The sequence below is a fragment of the Acinonyx jubatus genome, chromosome D2 (assembly GCF_027475565.1).
Source record: "Acinonyx jubatus isolate Ajub_Pintada_27869175 chromosome D2, VMU_Ajub_asm_v1.0, whole genome shotgun sequence".
Classification (NCBI taxonomy): Eukaryota; Metazoa; Chordata; class Mammalia; order Carnivora; family Felidae; genus Acinonyx; species Acinonyx jubatus.
Window position 1 is genome coordinate 65,923,091 of NC_069393.1, and position 19,271 is coordinate 65,942,361.

Consider the following 19,271-nt stretch of genomic DNA (forward strand, 5'->3'; position numbering starts at 1 on the left):
TGGGGGACTTGCCCAAACTCACACAGTCTACGTGCTTCAGAGCTGGACTTGAACTCTTCTCTGTGACACTCCCCAATGGCCTTCAACTTATCCCTCTGACTCCCACTGTACCTCCCAGGCCTGGAAAGCATCCATGGTTCCGGCAGACCCTGAGTGGGTGGGTGACAGCAGCAGCAGCAGCAGCAGCAAAGACAACATCTTCGACTTCGACTTCAGTCTTCAGAGCCAAAAGGTGGAGTTCAACTGGGGTGGGGTGGGGGTCGGTCCTGGGCTGCCATTTTTCTGCGGCTCTGTCAAATAAAAGGGTGCCAGGTGTGGAGGCACCCTAGTGTGAGCTTTGCACAGCTGGACCAAGGCCGGGAAGAGGAGTGTGGAGAGAGGTGCTTACATCTCCTCCCCTTCCTGGAAAATAGCTTTGCATTTGAAGGGAGAAAGAACGAGTTGAGTAAATTTGTAACTGGGATTTGGTGGCTTGGGGATTTCATTTGACCCGGTGAAGGCACATGCCTATGCCTGTCTGTGTGTAGGGGTGTGTGAACTGGGGGGAGGAAACTCCAGGCTACATATGATGGGTTTTTTGGATTGGGCTTTTATTTTTTAAAAAAGTCATACCAGCTGCCATTTATTGGGGATCCACTCACTATGTGCGAGGCATTGTCCTGGACCCTTTACCAGGTATTATTTTTATGTGAAGAAAAAAAATAGCTCACTAGTTTGTTTTCCTGCAGGTGCACTCGGAGGCATCGAGTATTTTTTCCATTTGTGTTAAAATACAGTGCTCTGCTCTGAGGTAAGATTTGGGGAGAGCCGGGGAAGGGTGCAGGGACGGGCAGAGGGCGTCCCTGTCTCGCTTTTCTCCACCTTTTATTTTGACCGGTCCGATGGTGACAGGCTCGCACTAGGACCCAGGCGCCAGAGCGCCTCCGTCTGTCCTGTAGGTTCATTCAATCTCCCATACACACAGACCCACTGCGAGACAGACACACACTCACACACACTCACACACACAACTGCACGCAGCGAGGCTCGGGAAGTCAGGTCGCCTCCTCGCCTCGGCGCCTTCTCCGCTCCGGCCAGCCGGGTCTTCTCCAGGGACCGGAGCTCGGCGGGGCCGCGCAGCCCCAAAAGAGGACGAGCTCGGTGGACCCCGGTTCCTCCATGGGCAAACGCGGGCGGCCGCGCAAGGAAGCGCGCTGTGAGGGCGCGGGGCTGGCCCCCGCCGCGCCCCCGGCGGTGGCCGCGCCCCAGCCCCCGGCCCAGCCCGAGGAGCCCGCGGGGGCCAAGCTCAGGTGCCCCTTCTCGGACATTTTCAACACCAGCGAGAACTCGATGGAGAAGCACATCAACACTTTTCTGCAGAACGTGCAGATTCTGCTCGAGGCCGCCAGCTACCTGGAGCAGATCGAGAAAGAAAACAAAAGTAAGTTTAGGGGCCCCTGCTCCTCCTCGGCGCCCGGCTCTTTCTTCCTCAACCACTTGGGCGACCCCTGTCGCCTGCTCGGCCCGCGCCCCCCTTCCCCCAACACACATCCAGCCCTCGGCAGTAAAGCCGATGACACCGGAGAAAGGACACGCACGCACAAAGCTGCTAAAGATGTAACAAAGACGAGCGGGGGCGGGGGGTGGATGGCGAGGGGGGCCTGTCGGTGCGTCCGTCTGTCCGTCTCCGGGAGGCTGGGAGGACCGCCGGATGGACAAGCGGGGGAGTGTTGTTTGCTGACAACTGAGCCGAGAGCTCATCTCTTCGAGGTCGCCTTTCTTCCTTTTTCTACCCACCCCCCCCCTCAACCCCGGAGCCTTCTCGGGCAGACAAGTGTTGTTTTTCTGTCGCTCGTTCCTGGGTGGGGTGGGGATTAGAAGCCGAAAGTTGGAAATCGTAGGCAGAGCTCAGCGGCTGGAGAAAAAAACACACGCAGACACACACGACAACAATAACAACAACAACCAAACAGCCCTCCACGGCATGGGCTTGGTCTGGCTGGCTCGGCTCTGCTTCTCCCTTCTGTCTACTGTGCTTCTTCCTCCCCTCTCGTAGCAGGGCTCAGGCCATCGCGTCCACGGATACAGTCCCCCAGTACCTCTGTTGCCCTGGGGTGCCACCCCCCCCCCCCTCCACCAAACAGGCCGGCTGGGCCGGGCAGCGCCAGCAGCTTGCCCCGGACCCGCCGTCCTGCGCCCGGGAAACTTGGCGAGGGGGACACAGCTAAAAGGAAACTTTGGGATCTCGCAGGAAACAATAGTTGGGGAAGAAGGTGTGGGCTGTTGTGTGAGGTTTCTTTATTTTCCGGGAGACGACTTAAGAGTGAGCGCGCCTGGCTGGGAAGGCAAACGCCTGCCTTGTCGATTTCTACTGTCGCCCTCCTCTCCGCCCCCCCCCCCCCCCGGCCGATTCAGGTGGAGAGCAGTGCTGGGTAGAGGGGTGCTGGGAGCCCCACCCCGGCCTGGCCTCCTTTTTGTATTTGTTTGTTTCATTTTTGCCTCTGCCTGCTGGGTCCCCCAGTCCTCCCAGGCAGTCGACTCAGCGTCCTAACGGGGGCACGCGTGTGCGGTGTCTCCAGCACAGTCCTCACAAATAATAGCTGCGAGAAGGGGGAAAGGGCCAAGGCAGAAAAACCGATAGACTAGGGAAAACCAGGCTGTTTAATCTGTCCGAACAAGTAGGAAGATCAATGAGACGAGAGAGCGAGGGGAAAAAAAAAAATGGTCCGATTGCAACGTGTCAGATCTTGCAACCTCCTCCCCCCAAAACACAACAACAACAGTCCTCAAACACAAAAACACCTTAGCTGACCAACACCCCAGGCCTCCGTGGTGAAAGTAACCGTGTGTCGCCAGCGCAATTGTGCAGTGGCTGAAGGCAAAAACAAGGATTTGTGTTGGGAGGACGGTTGTGTGCGTTCTTTTCTTTCTCTTCTCTCCTGTTTTCTCGGAGTGCCTGGGTTGCGAGAAAGGCGCATCGCTGGCTGTGTAGCCGAAGCAGTTTGCGATTATTCATCCGGGCGGGAGGGGGGGGGGCGAGGTGCATTTGTCAGGAGGGTAGTTTCTGAAAAGCTAGAACTGGTAGGGAGCTGGGTGAAGACGTGGTTTTGTTTTGTGTGTTTGCTTTTGTTGGAGGGGGGAGGGGCGCGATTTCTTTAGCTACCCCCACCCCTGTCCGGGGTTCTCTGGAGTCTGTCCCGTGGTACCGACTGTGGTGGGGTGCACTAAAAGAGGGCACCTTGGCAGTGTGTGGCAAACCTGGGACCCCCACCCCCAGCACGGTGTACGAAGAAGGCGTTTGGAGCTTCCACCGCGTCCCGCCCCCCCCCCCCCCGCAGACAATCGGAGACCTCCGCCCCCCCCTTGCCCCCTCCCCCACCCTCCCCCGCCGCCCTGGCCGCCGCCACCTCCTAGTTTACCCCGTGCCGGGGCTCCGGCGTGGCCACCAGTCACGTAAGCAGAGGGCCGGGCGCGCCGGGCCGGGCTACCCCTCACTGGGCGGGCCAGCGGCAGCCGACTGGGGCTCCTGTGGCGGAGGAAGCCAGGGGGCTTCCTCCTGGTCCCTCTCCCGAGCGTCCGCGCTGCAAGCCCAGCAGCCCCCGAAGAGGGGTTCAGGAACCTCAGCGCCCCAGTCAAAGTCAACTTCGTGTGCGTAATCAGCCCCTCGGCCCCACTGCCCCCCCTCCGGCCGGCTCCCCGCGGGAGTATTTTTAGCTCTGTTGCCTCTATTTGCTGCCGCTGTTTGGCTCTGCATGACGTGATGCCAACGGCCCCCAGATTTCCCCGAGAGCGTGGGGGCGCTGCGCCTTGCCCAGCTTGGCTGCGGGGACCCTGCTCCAGGCCCTCGTCCCCTCCCCAACAGCTCACGCAGGCGAGGGTGACCTCCAGCAAACTAAGGGCTACCGTCGCCAGGCCCTTTATTATGCCCCCTGCAAACAGGAGCGGCCCACGGGGGTTGCTTTATCCTCCCCACTTTCGACTCCCCCTCCAACCTCCCACCGGAGCTGGGTTTCCCAGTACGGAAAACGGCGGGCCCTACATCTGCCTCAATTTATTGGGGGCGCTTCTTCGCGCTGGCGGCGCTCGCCGTTGTTTTCTGTTCGCTGCACACAATGCCCGCGCGTCACGGCGGTCCGCGTGTGCACAGCAATAACGCGAGTTGGGGGGCGGGTCGTGCGTGCGCCGGGCTCGGGCACTGCGGGTCGTTCCGCGCGCGCGGGGCTTGTTTTGCTTCAGAGCCCCGCTTTCCGAAACGCTTACATCATTCAGTCGTTGGGGGAGGGAGGAGGATCTGGGCGTTCCGATAGGACTCCAGCATTTCTCAGGTCCCTGGTTTTTGGAAGGAAGCAGGGATCCTAGCTGTTTATGATGTTCATTATAGTAGGAGGGGGCTCAAGTTTTGTTTGTTGGGCAAGTTTTGGTTTTTTTTTTTTTTTTTTCCTCTTTTTAGGTCACTACTGCAAAGGGCACTGCTGGCCGGCTCAGGTGCACAACCTCCCCGCCTTCATTTCAGCCAGTTCCCCTGTAATCACTTGATCTCAGTTTCTCCGCCTCCTCCTCCTCCCCCTCCCAGCTAGAGACACATGGTTTCCACATGGAGACAAACTTCTTTCCTCTGACTGGACTTGACCTAGCTGCGTTGTTCAGCCTATCGGCAGCTTCAGCTTTCTCTGACATCACGCGTTGCTGAGGCCTGAAACTGGTGGGTGGAGCCAGGAGGCAAGCCAGGAAATCTCTGGGAGCTGTAGTGTGGCCAGCTGCTACAATCCCTTCTTAAAGGGACGCTCTTCTCCCCTGAGACGGGTGTCAGCTTTGATTCTTCATTTCGGGTTCGGTGAGACCTTCCCGAAATGCTCCAGTAGACCCTGGTCACGAGTTCACACGTTTCGTTTTTACTGTTGTTTGCAAAGTACTTACTTGGCAGCCGCTTGCCTTATTTTCCATTGTTGCCAGAACTGCTTTTCATTGCCTCTTTGAGGTTTCCGTAGTAGGAGGAGTGCTCACCAAGTTGTGGCCACAATGTTGAATTATTCCCAGTAGGTATGGTGAGCCTCCTCAGGAGGAAGGGTTTCAAATTAAGTCACCCAGTATTGACTGTTCTGTGCAAGGCAAGGATTCCCAAGGATATGTGGGTACATTCTCCTGAAGTTCCAACTGATGCGAATCCTTAAGGATCTCAAATTAAAGGTCTCCAGAAATATTAATCATGGAGACTGTGACCCGTTATCACAAAATCAGAAGTTATATATAAATCATCTCTGGCATCACCTATATCCATTTGGGGTACAGTGAAGGGGTGGCAATTTAGGACCGACTGATAATTAGAAAAATATTTACTTCCTGTTTTGGAAAAGGTTAAACTGAAAGGGAGGAAGAATGAGATTCACAAAGCAGTGTTATGTGCAGAAAAGCTGTTCCGTGGTCAAGTAAAAGCTACTGTAGTGTAACGTCTAGAGGGTTAGAAATGGGCTTCCAGGTGTCTGGGGAGGGTCACTTGGGGGGCAGTGCTTAAGATAGAGAAGAATGATTACATGGGAGTAGAAGCCAGAGATCGCCCTCTGGAGTGGATTATCTGGGTTTAGAGTGAGGTGCTTTCCTGGACCAGGCATGGACAGGCCAAGGGGCAACCTCTTCTTCCTGATGGAGAAAAGCTGCTGCTGTGTGCTTTCATGGGGCCCCACCCTGCCTTCCCCATGTAATCGCCTCTGCTCCCGTCCAGCAGGTCCACCAGCAAGCAGGCTTCGCAGTCATGCCTCTGTGCTTGACTCAGACTCTTCCTTCTGTCTAGAATGGCCTCATTCTCTTACTCCACTGGGGTTATCTGTTTCTTTCTCACCCTTCAAGACCTAGGTAAGTTCCTACCTCCTCTAGGAAGCCTCCTCTGGCTATTTCTTAATTCAGGGTAGTTGAGAGAATGAAAACCTTACAGTTACCCAGAGTAGGGCCCAAATTCCTCCGTCGCTGCTTACTGGCTTTGTGACTGTATGTGCAAGTTACCTAACCTCTGAGGTTCCATTTCTTTTTTGTAAAATGAGGATAACAATAACACCAGCCTCACATCATTGCTGAACAACTAAATGAGGTACTCCATTTAAACATTTAAAGTACCTGGAATATAGTAGGTGCTCAATAAATAGTCTCTGAGCCTTGATAATCAGTACTATGCAATTTTCCACTTGCTTCCTGTGTATTAGCTTTATCCTCACAGGGAGATGATTAGCATCCTAAGGGAAAAGATCACCAATAATATTTCAGTATATGTCACCATTGCATATAGCATATCACTGGGCATATAGAAGACATTTAATGTACATTCTTTGATTAGTTGGATTTGTCATTTACTGGCTATGGCACAGTGATCAGGTTTGAAGGCCAGGGGACACAGAATAGAATTTCTGGAGACTTGGAGAAGAATTAGAAATACTGATCTCTTCCAAGGAGAGGGGAAGTTTCATGTAATCAACATAGAGTGCCCTTGGGCTACAAAGAACAGGGGCTGCGAAGAAATGGTAGTTCAGGCCTGTAGAGCTGAAAGTGCCCACTGTCATCAACTGTGACCCTGAAAATGAATGTTACTGGCTTAGAGAGCAGGAGACTAGGGCAAGTTATGCTAAAATTAAGGAGTTTGATGGCAACTAATGTTCAAGCAGGTCACATTTCTGCATAGCGGGCATCTTACAATTCATTCATTCATTCCGCAAATATGTATTGAACATGTACTATGTGCACTTGCTTTTTTCCTGAAAATTCTGTGGGTTCATTTATGGTGGGAGTGGAATGGGACATTTGGTTTTTGGGGAATTGTGTAAAGAACACTTTTTTAATGTTTATTTATTTATTGTTGGCGGGGCAGAGAGAGAGAGAGGGAGAGAGAGAGAATCCTGAGCAGGCTTCGTGCTGTCAGCGCAGAGCCCAACATGGGCTCTCGAACTCACAAACTGTGAGATCCTGACCTGAGCTGAAATGAAGAGTCGGACACTTAACCAACTGAGCCACCCAGGCGCCCTGTGTAAAGAACATTCGTAAATCGAGTTTTTGTTTTTGCTGTATCCTAAATTATGTTTCTCAGATTCAGCTTTTTTCTTCCAGTTTTAAATATGATCTCTGCCCACTGGTAAATGCCAGAAGTCGACTTTGAGGATAGTTGTGGCTTTCAGAGTCCCAGAGCTCCCAGGGACTAGGCACCCTACAGAGGATGCCCAGGGAAAGGGAACAGAGCCTTCGAGTTTCGGAGAAGTTGAATTGAACCATTCCTGGTTTGTGGGGGGAAAGGAAGTTCCTTCTGTCAGCTCCAAGGCAAGACAGCATGTTCACTGACCTTCCCTTGCTGATGAAAATGCTGTACCATTGACATACCCAGAAATGGGAATTTTCATCTGAGGATGGCTGGGCAAAAGTTTGGAGGCAAAACGGAGGGAAATGAAGAATATTCTAGCATGTTGCAGCAGCAACTAATTGCATTACATACTGTGAATACTGGTTACCATTTTTTGAGCACTGACTATATACCAAGTATGGGGCTAAACATGCATTATCTCCTCCAGTCTTCACAACAACGCCATGATGTGTGCAATTTTATTGCCCCATTTTATAGAAGGGGTAACCAAGGTGCAGGGATGTTGAGTAACTTGCCCAAAGGTCATATGGTTTAGTAAGTGGCAAAGCTAATTTTTGGAACCTAGGCCTCTGATTCCCGAATGAGCCTGCAGTCTTAACCATATATGCATGTACACGTTTCCCAGTCAAGGAATGAAGTCCAGAGAGGTAAAATGACTTGCCCAAGGTCACCCAGCAACCTAAAGCAGAGCTGGTATTTGAAACACTCTGTTGATTGTTCAAGGTCTTCCTGTACACACCCTGCTTAGAAAAGGCTTAGAAGTAAGGCCGAGGACAGAATAGCCAACCAGAGAGGGTTTTTTGTTTTGTTTTGTTTTTGTTTTTCAGACTTGTTCAACTCTCCTGGCCCTAACTCAAGTTTAGGCTCCTAGGAAACACCACCCCCTCCTGCTGCCTTTCCCAAGTCGGTCCTCTGGGCATATCAGAGGACTTGGGCTGTTGCTATGGTACTGGGGCCAACAGCAGGTTCATCAAAAGCCGGGTCTTTTGCCTTTAAAAAAAGCCTGGCCCTGCAGAAACGAATTGGCCACAAAGATTTGCATCAGTCATTGTGGCTTGTTCTGTTTTAGATCCCCCCTGCCTCCCTACCCCACCCCCTCCTCCCTACCACCACCACTTTCTATAAATACAGTTGGATAAATATTGATTTAAACCGGGTTTCTGGAGGAGAAGCACATGGCTGCCCTGGCCTGGTCTTCACTTAGATACCACCAGCATGCCAGGCCTGACACACCTAACCCCCGACAGCTCTGGCTTCCAAATGACCCGTTTGGGGGAGGTAAGTTGTGGTTTTGTGGCTTTGATTAAAAGAGAGAGAGAGAGAGAGAGACAGGAGAGAGAGAGAGAGAGAGAAGGAGTGAAAAAGCAACAACCCAGCAAGAAATGGGAATCTTCTTGCAGAATGAAGAAAGCAATTCTCAGCAGGCAGAAATGGGGAGCGGGAGGCCGTATTGCAGACTGGCCTTCTGAACCATTCTCTTGCCTTTCCCATTCTTCCTTCCACTCCATTTTGGGTTTTGTTTTTAAAGGAGGCAGGTGGTAAGACAGAGTGTCAGGGCCAGAAGGAGCCCCAGAGGTCACAGAGCATCCATCATCCTATTACAGATGGGGAAGCTGAAGCCCAGAGAGGGACAGTGGCTTGCCCAAGGTGACACAGCAGAAGCAGAACCAGATTCTTCTGGGCCTCTTGCCTGGTGTGAGAATGGGTTACAAGCAGAGCCCCAAACTGGGCTTTTGTTTTACAGGTCAGGTGCTTATAAAGTCAGCAATTCTCAAACCTGGTTTACTGATCCTAGGGTGTGGCCGGTTGGTTATTGCAAAGGCCATTGCAACATTCACAGTAGTCTTTCAAAATGAAGCTAATTTGAATTTGCCATTTAGAAAAAATATATTTTCTTTTACACTGGGGCTGGGGGAAGTAGGAGGAGTCCAAAGGCAGTGACAGTGACAGGATGGCTACCCAAGCCTTATCTGAGGAGGAGAAATATAAGTCTTCCCAGAGGGGCCTCCTCTGGGGGCGGTGGGTGGAGCTCTGGGCTCACACTGAAGAGTGGCTTCAATTCCACAGGGACAGACACCTGCTCTCTGGCTCTTCTGCTACTAAAGGGAAGTAATTGTCTCTGATATCATTGTCCCTGAGTGGCCTGGCTGGAGGTGTTAAAGCTGTCAACAGCTGACTTGATCTCTCTGGCCAAAAATAATGGGAATTTGCCACCATCCCCTCCAGAACTTGAGCCTCCTTCTCTGCTTCCTCATCTTTGCAGAGTTGCGCTAGGCCCCTTGCTTGTGAAACATTTTGAAAGTTCAGGTGACCCTTGTTTTGAGCAATAAATCTCCAGGAAATATATGTAAATAAGATCTCTTTTTTTAAAACAAATTTAAATTAGAGAAACTCTCTTTAAAAGGCCCTCGTGGCAAATACTTTTATTTGGAATTATGTTTCTTGCCAGGAGTTCTCCCTAAATTTGTTCCCTGAATGTCTTCCTTCCTTCCTTCCTTCCTTCCTTCCCTCAGACTGATGTTTAAGGAGCACATACTGTTTTATGTCAGGCACTGTGCTAGGTCCTGGAGATAACAGTCCCTGCCCTCATGGAGTGTATACTCTCTTCCAGTGCCAGTTTTTAGAAATTCGTTTGCCTTAAACCCCAACAATGTAGAATTACACCTGACTTGGATTTTGTGTCTTCAGTTCTAGACATCATTACAGACAGAACAAAATTTATCCTCCTCTCCCTGCACCCCCTACCCCCACCTCCATGTTTAAAGTCTTTTGTGTTTGTCCTTGTAATTTTTCCAGATCTGACTTGTTGTTGTTGTTGTTGTTTTACTACCTGAGCTTAGGAACTAAGTACCCCGTGAGCAGCTTTGTAAATAAACACATTCCACTCTCAGTTCTTTCCAGAACGGGGCATTCTGTACTTGGAGGACTGTCCATACCAGTGTTCCTACCAAGCTCACCCTCCTATATAACATGCCCTTGGCCACATATCTCTAGTACCCAACTCCAGCATCTGCTAAGGAAATTTAAACACAGCAAAATTAGAAAGATAAACATAGTGTCCTGAGGGAGATTAGGAAATTCAAACTAAAGCCAATAAAAAGGGATTTGGTTTACCTCCTATTTGAGATATTTTACTCTTGTGTGTTTAGGGCCATTAGCAAGAATACTTGAATAAAGATGATTTGGGACAGTTTTAATACTGTTGTATTAAAATGGAGGGCATGCCCAGGGCTGCTTTGTTCATGGCCATGGGTGGCGAAGTGTGAGCTGGGATGGCCTTTGTTTTTCTTTCTACAGTGGCCAAGACTGCCTTATGGCATCCCTGTGTTATCTCCCTCTTACCTCCACCACACCTGACCTCCCATACCATATTTCTTGACTCTTTTAAGGCCCTGAGTGCCTTGCATATGACCCTCTTTCATTCTTTTCACCAGCTGTAAAATGTAGCTTAATTCAACAGATAATTTCTAAGACCTGCCAGGAGCCAAGCACTGTGCCTGGTCCTTTCAAAGTGCAGGAGGTGTGGAACTGGAGAGTTCCAGCTCAGATTCCAGTGCAAATGATAGACAAATAAAGACCAATAAAGAATTCTTGTCTGTCTCCTAGGAGTCTGATAACCTGTCCCCAAGGGGACTGCTGACAGGTGCAATGTTTTCTCTATTTTCCAGAGGAATAGTGATTATGACTCCCTTTACTGAGCAGTTACTATGTACGAACACAACGCTAAGTGCTTTGTATTAAATCCTCACAACCATTGAATAGGAGGGTGCTAGGATTATCCTCATTATAAGGGAGGAAAGCCTTAGCCTTAGCAGGGCTAGCTAACTTTCCTAAAGTCACATGTTAACACAGAGCGGAGCTGAGACTCAAACCTAGGTTTTTCTTTCTTCCTAGGAGAACTTAGGCCTCAGGGGGCAAGAGGCAAGAGATGGAATCTGGACTGTTTGAATTCCGAGCTGAGGGTCCCCTTGGGGATGCCTCCCTGGAGTGACTTCCTTTACTTCCCACTCATCCTGGGACAGAGAGAGGGCAGCCAAAACCTTCCAGGGCTCTCTGGGTATTGACAGTAAAGTCTGACTAGGGCCCTTTTCCTGAAGGGCAATGGTCTAGGGTGTTGCTACTTGCATGTGCAGCACCACCTTGCCCAGCACCCCCTGGGGAACTCACCCAACCAGTAGAGCTCCTGTGGTTCTGCACACTAGGGTGGCAAGGGTGTGAATCCATACACTATGAGCCTATGCTAGGTTTCCTGAAGGCGTTCGAGCTTGTAGGGGAACTGGTCTGGCCATGCATGGAGCCAAGGGCTTCTGCCACAGAAGCCAGAGGGGCGAGAGGCACGTGTGAGCTGCGGAGATGAGCTATAGACCCTGACTGCCACCGTGACAGTGTGGGCAGGCTGGTTTTGGTCAGTCGGCATAGGTCCAACCTCTTCTCAGTGGAGATTGAGGAAGCAAGAGTGATCTTAAATATAACTGGGTTCATGTCACTTGTTTAAGCCTTTCAATAGTTTATCTCGCCCTGACTATGTAGAGTGAGTGTGGTCCAAGGATGGACAGCCTTGGCATCTGTTGCGACTTTGTCAGAAATGGGACTCCCAGGCTCCACCCCAGACCTGCCGGATCTGAATCTGTATTTTGCCACAATTTCCAGGTGATTGTTTTGCTCATTTAAGTTTGAGAAGCCAGCCTAGACAGCCCTTGTGACTGCCCTGATGCTTCTACCCACCTAAAGCAACCCCCCATTTATCACTTATCCTTTATCCTATTTATCACAATTTGCAATGATTTTACTTGTTTATCATCAGTCTCTCCGGCTAGAACACAAGCACCTGGAGCACAGGGACCATTAAGTAGTTTCGTTAATTATTCTATCTTCAGCATCTAGCTTAGTGCCCAACACATAATAGATGCTTAAGGAATATCTGTTGAATGAATGATGAGTTCTCTGTCTTTAATATTCTGACCTAGTGCTTCTCAACAAGGGAGCTACTGGTGAGGTAGTTCTTCTTGTGAAGATTAGTGTAGAATAATGCAGGTTGTAACATCCTTGGTTCCCACTCAGTAAATGCCAACAGGACCCTCTAGTCATTGTGACACTCAAGAAAGCCACTCCTACTTATTTCCAAAGCCTCCTGGGGGTTGGTATTACCCCTGGCTGAGACCATTGCCCTAACCAATTTTGTCTGTTTTGTCTGATTGAACATACCTTGATGAATGCTGTGGGGTCCCAGAATTAGAAAATCTAAGTTTGAATCCAGTTACTACCTAGGTGACATTGAGCAAATCCCTTAAGCTTTCTGGGCCTCATCTGTGAAACAGGGAATCTCAGAGGTGTGCTGAGAATTACATGAACTGACTGTATGAGCAGCACAGTCATGTACACAGTTGGTTCTCGTTTCATGCAAGCTGGTATGCAAATGGAGGCATAGTGTTCTAGGGTCTCTGGGGAATCCCAGAATCCCAGAATCAGAATGCTGGGGCTGGGAGAGATGGCGAGATCACTGATGTCCTTGGGCAAGCAAGGGCCTGGTGTTTTTATTCTAAATGGTGCACCTGAGGCTGAGAACTCAGCCCCAAGAAAGCAGGCTAGGTGTGTGATTTAATTAATAGTGTCCAGGGCCTAGCTGAGCCTAAGAGTGACCTCTACAAGTTTCTGCTGCCTGGAAGGGAGTGGTGATGCCAATGGGTGGGGGCAGGGCAGCTCTAGCCAGACTCCTGGCAGAGGAGGGAGGGTTACCCAGGACTGTGGCAAGAATGTGGGGCATCCTCTTAGCAGCAAGGAAGGCCTCCGGCGATTTTTTTTTTAAGGCTTTAAAATCAAGTTGCATCTATGTTTGAAAGAACTGCTCATTGCATCCAAGACCTGATACATGCAACAAAAAAATAGTATATTCTTGCTTTTGAATAGATACAAACATTCTAAAGAAAATATTAACTCATGGAATGAGTGCTGTTTCAAAAGAATAACATACTGTGGCTGACCAGGCTATATGCCAGGGATGGCTGAAACTCACAACATCTACCAGTATAGATGATTACAACCACAAACTAAAGGAGAATAATAGGTGACTGAAACAACAAATGATGAAATGTCATTTGAAAAAAGTATTTGGGAGGCATTCCTGATGAAGAAAACTACTTCCATACAATAAAGTTTATTTACCTGTGGTGGTCTTTTAATTATAGCGGTGTAATGAGGTTAGGCCCACGGCTCTGTGGTCATCACCAGCAAAGGAGTTGATTCTGAGGCCACCGCTTTCCTTAGAGAACAATGAACCTTAAACAGAAAATAAAAGCAGGCTGTGGATCCCTTTGGAATGTAACTTGATATTTAAAGGTTTGGGGCTCCACAAATTTAAAAGCTCACAATACTTATATATTTATTTATTGTTAAGAACACGAATCAACCAAAAAAAAAAAAAAAAAACCAAAAAAGAATATAAAGATGAGTTGAGAGCACAGGATGAGAGCCTGTAGGTCTGAATCCTAATCCTTGCTCCATCGGATTTGATAGATAGCTCTGTGGCCTTGGGTAAGTTACTCTACCTCTCTGACCCCTCAGTGTTTTCATCTGAAAAATGGAAAATGGAGACTGGATTGAGGAATAAGCTTACTGATATAAACTTCTATGAAATAAACCATGAAATGATATTTGGGGGGGACATTAATGTGGCATGTCCCTGGCAAGATCCTGTTCCAAAATCCAGAATACTTGATCAGTTACACCCCAAGTGGGATGCTCCAGGGTCAGCAAGTGGCTTAGATGTGCATATTAACTGAGTCCTGCAATGCAGATTTCTTCTTGGATCCAAGTTAATGCAAAAAAGAAGAAAAAGCACATTCAAGAAATTAACGCATCCATTATAATCACCGAAATAGGCTGCTGTAATAAGGGCCATTTAATAAAATTGTAAAAAGCCCTTTTCTAAGGGGGAAGAGATAGGCCAGGATGGAAGTCAAGTGCAGCTGTTTGAGCCTCTGCCAGTGGCCTGATCTCACCAGAAAACTGAAGTTAAAAAACAACAAACTTCCAGATTCAGCGATCTCAGATGAGCACTGCCTCCCCCTACCGTTTCCTCCCACCCCCATGTCCTTTCTTTCCCTGTCTCCCCAGTTCAGGCACCTGGGTGGCTTGGTGCTTTTCCGTGTGGTTGGGATGTCAGCCGGCAGCCCTGGCGACTGGAGCCCTGGGAGGCGGCAGCTACCTCTCGGGTTTAGCATTACGTCATCCCTTCTAGACCCAAATTTATCTCGGCTGCGCACAGACCCGCAGTTCTGAGCTGCCGCTGACTTGAGGAGAGCTTACGCATGAAGTTAGGCAAGGCTGACTCACTGGGCAGAAGGAAAGGTTTTCTGCTGCTCTTCACGTTTTTGGGCCCTGAGGGGAGAGGTAGGAAGGAGGCTGCGGTTGCCATTTCGGGGTGGAGGATGGAAAGATGTATAGCTATTACGGTTTTCATTTAAGACCTCAGGACTCACCCTTCCTCCATCTTCAACCTTCATTATTTGAAAACCCCCCATCCTTAAAGATAATTGCAGAAAACAGTGCCCTTCACAGTAAGCATGTTGCACTTTCAGGGAAGTACTCTTATTAAGTGGCCAGGCGTCACCAACACAGTGACTTTGGACTTGTAGCTTAACCTCATTGTCCCTTCCCTTCTTTCTATCTCTCCTGTCTGCAGAAAAGATATAATACAGACCAGCCTCCTCCATTGTTCATGAATCTGCAATAAGTCATTTGGAAATTTGCATTGAGTAAACTGTGACGGAAAGGATCCCAAAGAATGGAGAGCTTTGCCTGTTTACTCTGAAGGGCAGATTTTCCCCATCTGGGCTGTGTTTGTTACAGGTCTGGGGGATTCAGGGGGACTTTTTCCATCTTCAAATGAGGCTTCCCTTAGAGAGATATTTTAGGGACAGGACAGAACCAGAGACTGTGGGTAAGATTCCAGGTTCTTTTATCAGAAGGCAAAAGCCTGCTGGAAGCCTTGCTTTTCCTCAGTTTCCACATTTGCATTTGTAGTGCAAACTGGATTCATCTGAGCAAAAGAAAGGCCATGGCTGCCTTTGGGTTCCTCCAGGCTGGGACTGGTGCTGAGGGATGGTTTGTGGGGAGCATTACTCTCCTGAGGCTAGAGCCCCAAGCTTTGTGCTGTGGGAGGCCCTTGTGGCCAATGTCAAAGCAAGACCTCAGGGAGCCCGAGCAGGGAGAAGGAAATGGCACCTTCAATTGCTATTAGAAAAGACTGAATATTCCTGCACATAAATCCACCCTTAACACTGCCCCACTGCCCACCATCACCATCACCTCTACTATTCTTTAACATATGCAGGTGGCCTTTTTGGTGACTCTTGCCCTACTTTCCATTTCCTCATCTCCCTCTTGGCCATGGCTCTAAAAGAAGGGCTGGTTAGTTCATCTGGAGGTCAACTGTGAAAGGTCAGGCACGTGCAACAAGTATCTTGCTTTCCCTTAATAACCTGCTAGGGCTTATGATCTATGGATTTAATCCCAAGTGCATTTTCAGTTGGTACTTTTTTTTCTTGACTGCATGTCACATGGTTTACCTCCCACTGGGGAGACTTTTATTGGTCATAAATTTACCTCTTTTAAATCCTGGAGTTGGGGCGCCTGGGTGGCGCAGTCAGTTAAGCGTCCGACTTCAGCCAGGTCACGATCTCGCGGTCCGTGGGTTCAAGCCCCGCGTCGGGCTCTGGGCTGATGGCTCAGAGCCTGGAGCCTGTTTCAGATTGTGTCTCCCTCTCTCTCTCTGCCCCTCCCCCGTTCATGCTCTGTCTCTCTCTGTCCCAAAAATAAATAAACGTTGAAAAAAAAAAATTTTTAAATAAATAAATAAATAAATAAATCCTGGAGTAGCCCTTAGCAATTTGGGATCTAACGATTAAGAGTCTACAAGTAGTAGAAACTAACTTTCAACCAATAATTTTTGCCCTCAACCAACAGGTCTTCTTGTTGAATAGCTATTTTCTTTTAAATAATTCCATTCTTCCCCTTACCCAATGTATCCCTTGTTGAGAGTTATTGTTACCCGGTGGGAAAGCCCGTATCTGAAGTGACCTAACCAACAGCAGAAGAAGCAAAGTCCCTGTTTCAAAGTCTTTGCAAAATTAACTCTCCTGTGGCTTGTGAACACCTTCACTTTTGGGTCTCCCTGCATTTGATGGAACACCTATTTGGTTCTTAAATGTGGTGCCAAATGTAATATTTAAAAGGGCCGACATAATTTTGCAGCTTTTGACCTCATTGGGAATCTTGTTCACTTTGAAAAAAAAGAGTGGAAGAGAGAGGGCATTAAAATGCAGCATGAATCTCATAACATTTTTGAGAGTAAGATTTTCATTCTGAGATGATATTTTCTGCAGTAGCCACTGGAATGACCACAGGGAAGGGGAAATTCTCCCCTCACCAAGAGCTTCCTGTTATTTTGGATGTCCACAAGCAGGTTAAAATAATCAGGGTGGGAAAAAGTTATGGATGTTTACACAATTCCCAGCTTGCTCCTAGAGCATTCAACAGTTTTGACCCTCTTGCCCTTCCTCTCCCTAGACCAATGGTTTTCAACTGGAAGTGATTTTGGGCCCCGGCAGACATTTGGCAATGTCTGGAGACCTTTTTGGTTGGTAGTGTGCTACTGGCATCTAGTGGGTAGAGGCCAGGAATGCTGCTGAACATCCTACAAAGCACAAGTCCACCCCCGCCCCAACCCTCCTGAATTATTTGTCCAAAATGTGAATAATGCAGAGGTTGAGAAACTCTGGTCTAGACTTCGAGGGCTTGTTAGACTGAGGACTTGGAAAGAGAATGACAGTGAGGGTAGCCATTGGCAGTCCTTTATTATGGTACCTGCTCTCCTTAGCCACTGCTTTCAGTTCCCTCTCTATGGAGGAGAACAAGAGTGGAAACAGTCATCACAGCTTCCATTAATTGAGTATTATGTACTAAGTGCTGTAATTTTTTCATTGAATATTCACAATAAGCCCTACTGGTTATAGACTCCTTGAGAGTAGGATCCATGTCTGTTTCTCTCTTTACACATTATGTCTAGTACAGTGCCTGGCACATGACAGGCCCTCAATGTTTGGATAAATGGAGTAACCGTATCCATTTTATACATGAGTAAATGAGGCTTTAAGGGTCCAGGCAGCTAGTGTAAGTAGCAGAGTCAGGATCTGAACTGAGCCCTGTGTGACTTCAGCACCAAATCACCTACCCACTGAATTATATCCTTCACTTGCAGCACCAGAGAGGCTTTCGAGCCTCTAAAGTCACCAGTGAGGGGCTTGAGGAGAAAGAAGTTTTTAAAAATAAGAGTTAAAAAACCCATGAAAAACAAAACTGTGTGGAAACTAAGGGGGGAAGAAGGGCCTTATGGAAGCCCTCTCTGGCTCTGACGGGATCAGATCCCTTGTTTCTGAACAGTGATCTTGGTTTTTCAAATGCTTCTGTATGTGCTGGCCGAACAGCACATTTTGCGATGGGTAAACTGAGGCATGGAAGTTACTGGAAAAAGTAGTACTAGACAGAGGGCTGGAACATGGCACTTCAGATAAGGAATGCTTTAGCTTCTGGGCACCCGCTGGGAGTCGCTAAGAAAGAAGCTTCCTGGGACCTCGCTCAAATTCTTACTTCCCAGAAGTAAAGCCCCGATAACTTCTTAGTCCTTACACCCTGAAGACAGAGGCTAAGCGGGACTACATCTCCCAGCAGCCATTGCGGAATTCGGCAGGGCGCAGGCGCACTGAAGTGGTCGGCATACTACCACTCCCGGCGTGCAGTAAGAGGGGCGGGACTACATTTCCCAGGAGGCAGAGGAAGGGGCGGGACGGGGCGGGCCTCGATGCTGCGCCCGCCCCTCCCCCGTGCTCGCGCGGAGAGGTAAACAAACCGCGCGCGGGCTGCCGGCGGCGGCGGGCGAGGCGGGCGAGGCGGGCGCGGCGGGGGCGGCAAGGGCGGCGGAGAGCGCGCCGAGCCGCGGCCGGGCTGGCCCGCCCGCCCGCCGCACATGTCCCGGGGCGGCACCGGCCTGTAGCCGCCCGCGGCGCCTCCTGTCGGCCGGGGAAGGGAACGCGGAGAGGTCCCGGTCGCCACCAGCGGTGCCCATGGAGCGGGTGCGGATGATCAACGTGCAGCGCCTGCTTGAGGCGGCCGAGTTTTTGGAGCGCCGGGACCGAGGTAACGGCTGGGCGCCGCCGCCGCCGCCTCCGCTACCACCTGAGCCCGCGCTCTCCTCCGAGTGCGGTGCGGCGTGTGAGGGGAGGGAGGGTGCGTGTGTGAGGACCGGAGTCCGTGCGTGAGGAGTGGAGTGAGTGTGAGGGGAGAGGTGCGTGTGTGAGCAGGGATGTGTGAGGGGAGGAAGGGTTGCGTGTGTAAGGACGGGTGTGTGAGGAGGGGTGCGCGTGTGAGGGGAGGCGGGGGTGGGTGCGTGAGTAGTGCGTGTGAGGGGAGGCAGGGATGCGTGCGTGAGGGGAGACGGGTTAGAGTGAGGAGGGGTGCGTGCGTGAGGGGTGCGTGCGAGGGGAGGCAGGGGTGTGTGTGAGCAGGGGAGGGCGCGTGAGGGGAGGGAGAGGTGCGTGTGAGGGGAAGCAGGGGTGCGCGTGAGGAGGGGAGTGCCTGTGAGAGGAGGCAGGAGTGCATGTGAGGGGAGACGGGGTTGCGCGTGAGGGGAGGCGAGGCAGGGGTGCAATGTGAGCAGGGGTGCGAGGGGAGGGTGCGGTGATGGTAGGCACCTGGAGCCCGTGAGGGGGCGGTGCGGGAGCGGCCGCGCGTGCGTGTGTGTGAGGGTGGCACGTGTGCGCGGGGAGGGTGAGGCGAGGCGGGTGAGGGGGATCTGGGGGCGGGGAGGGGCGGGAGCAGCGGGAGGGTGTGTGCTGAGAGTGGGCGTGAACCCGAGGACTTGGGGAGGAGAGAGGGCAGGACGCACCGCAGGGAGGGGGCGGCAGCAGCGCAGGCAGGGGTAGGGGAGACCCGGCCCGGGGCGTCGCAAGGGAGGCCAACTGGAGAGCGAGTGGGGAGAAGGCTGGCCACCCGTGGGGGAGGGGCCCCTGAGAAGCTGGGGTTTGAGGAGATGGGACCCCATGAGGGACAGGTGTCAGGACACGGGGGAGCGAAGAGCAGGACCTCTGAAACTGGTGGCAGGAGAGAAAATGTCCTCTGA

At 50.5% G+C, this 19,271-nt stretch overlaps 1 protein-coding gene across 4 annotated transcripts in view; it reads left to right on the top strand.

The window, feature by feature from the left end:
• Window positions 1-965: 965 nt before the first annotated feature.
• MXI1 (MAX interactor 1, dimerization protein) overlaps window positions 966-19,271 on the top strand; it is a 78,674-nt gene continuing 60,368 nt past the window's right edge. The window contains exon 1 of one of the 4 annotated variants that reach the window (XM_015082958.3): window positions 966-1,420. In XM_015082958.3, the coding sequence (XP_014938444.2) occupies window positions 1,159-1,420 (262 nt within the window). In that variant the 5' untranslated portion in view covers window positions 966-1,158. Of the gene's footprint in view, window positions 1,421-3,455; window positions 3,628-8,256; window positions 8,375-17,982; window positions 18,290-19,271 lie in introns of those variants that run through there. The other 3 variants (XM_053207854.1, XM_015082957.3, XM_027063033.2) reach the window with 3 other exon arrangements.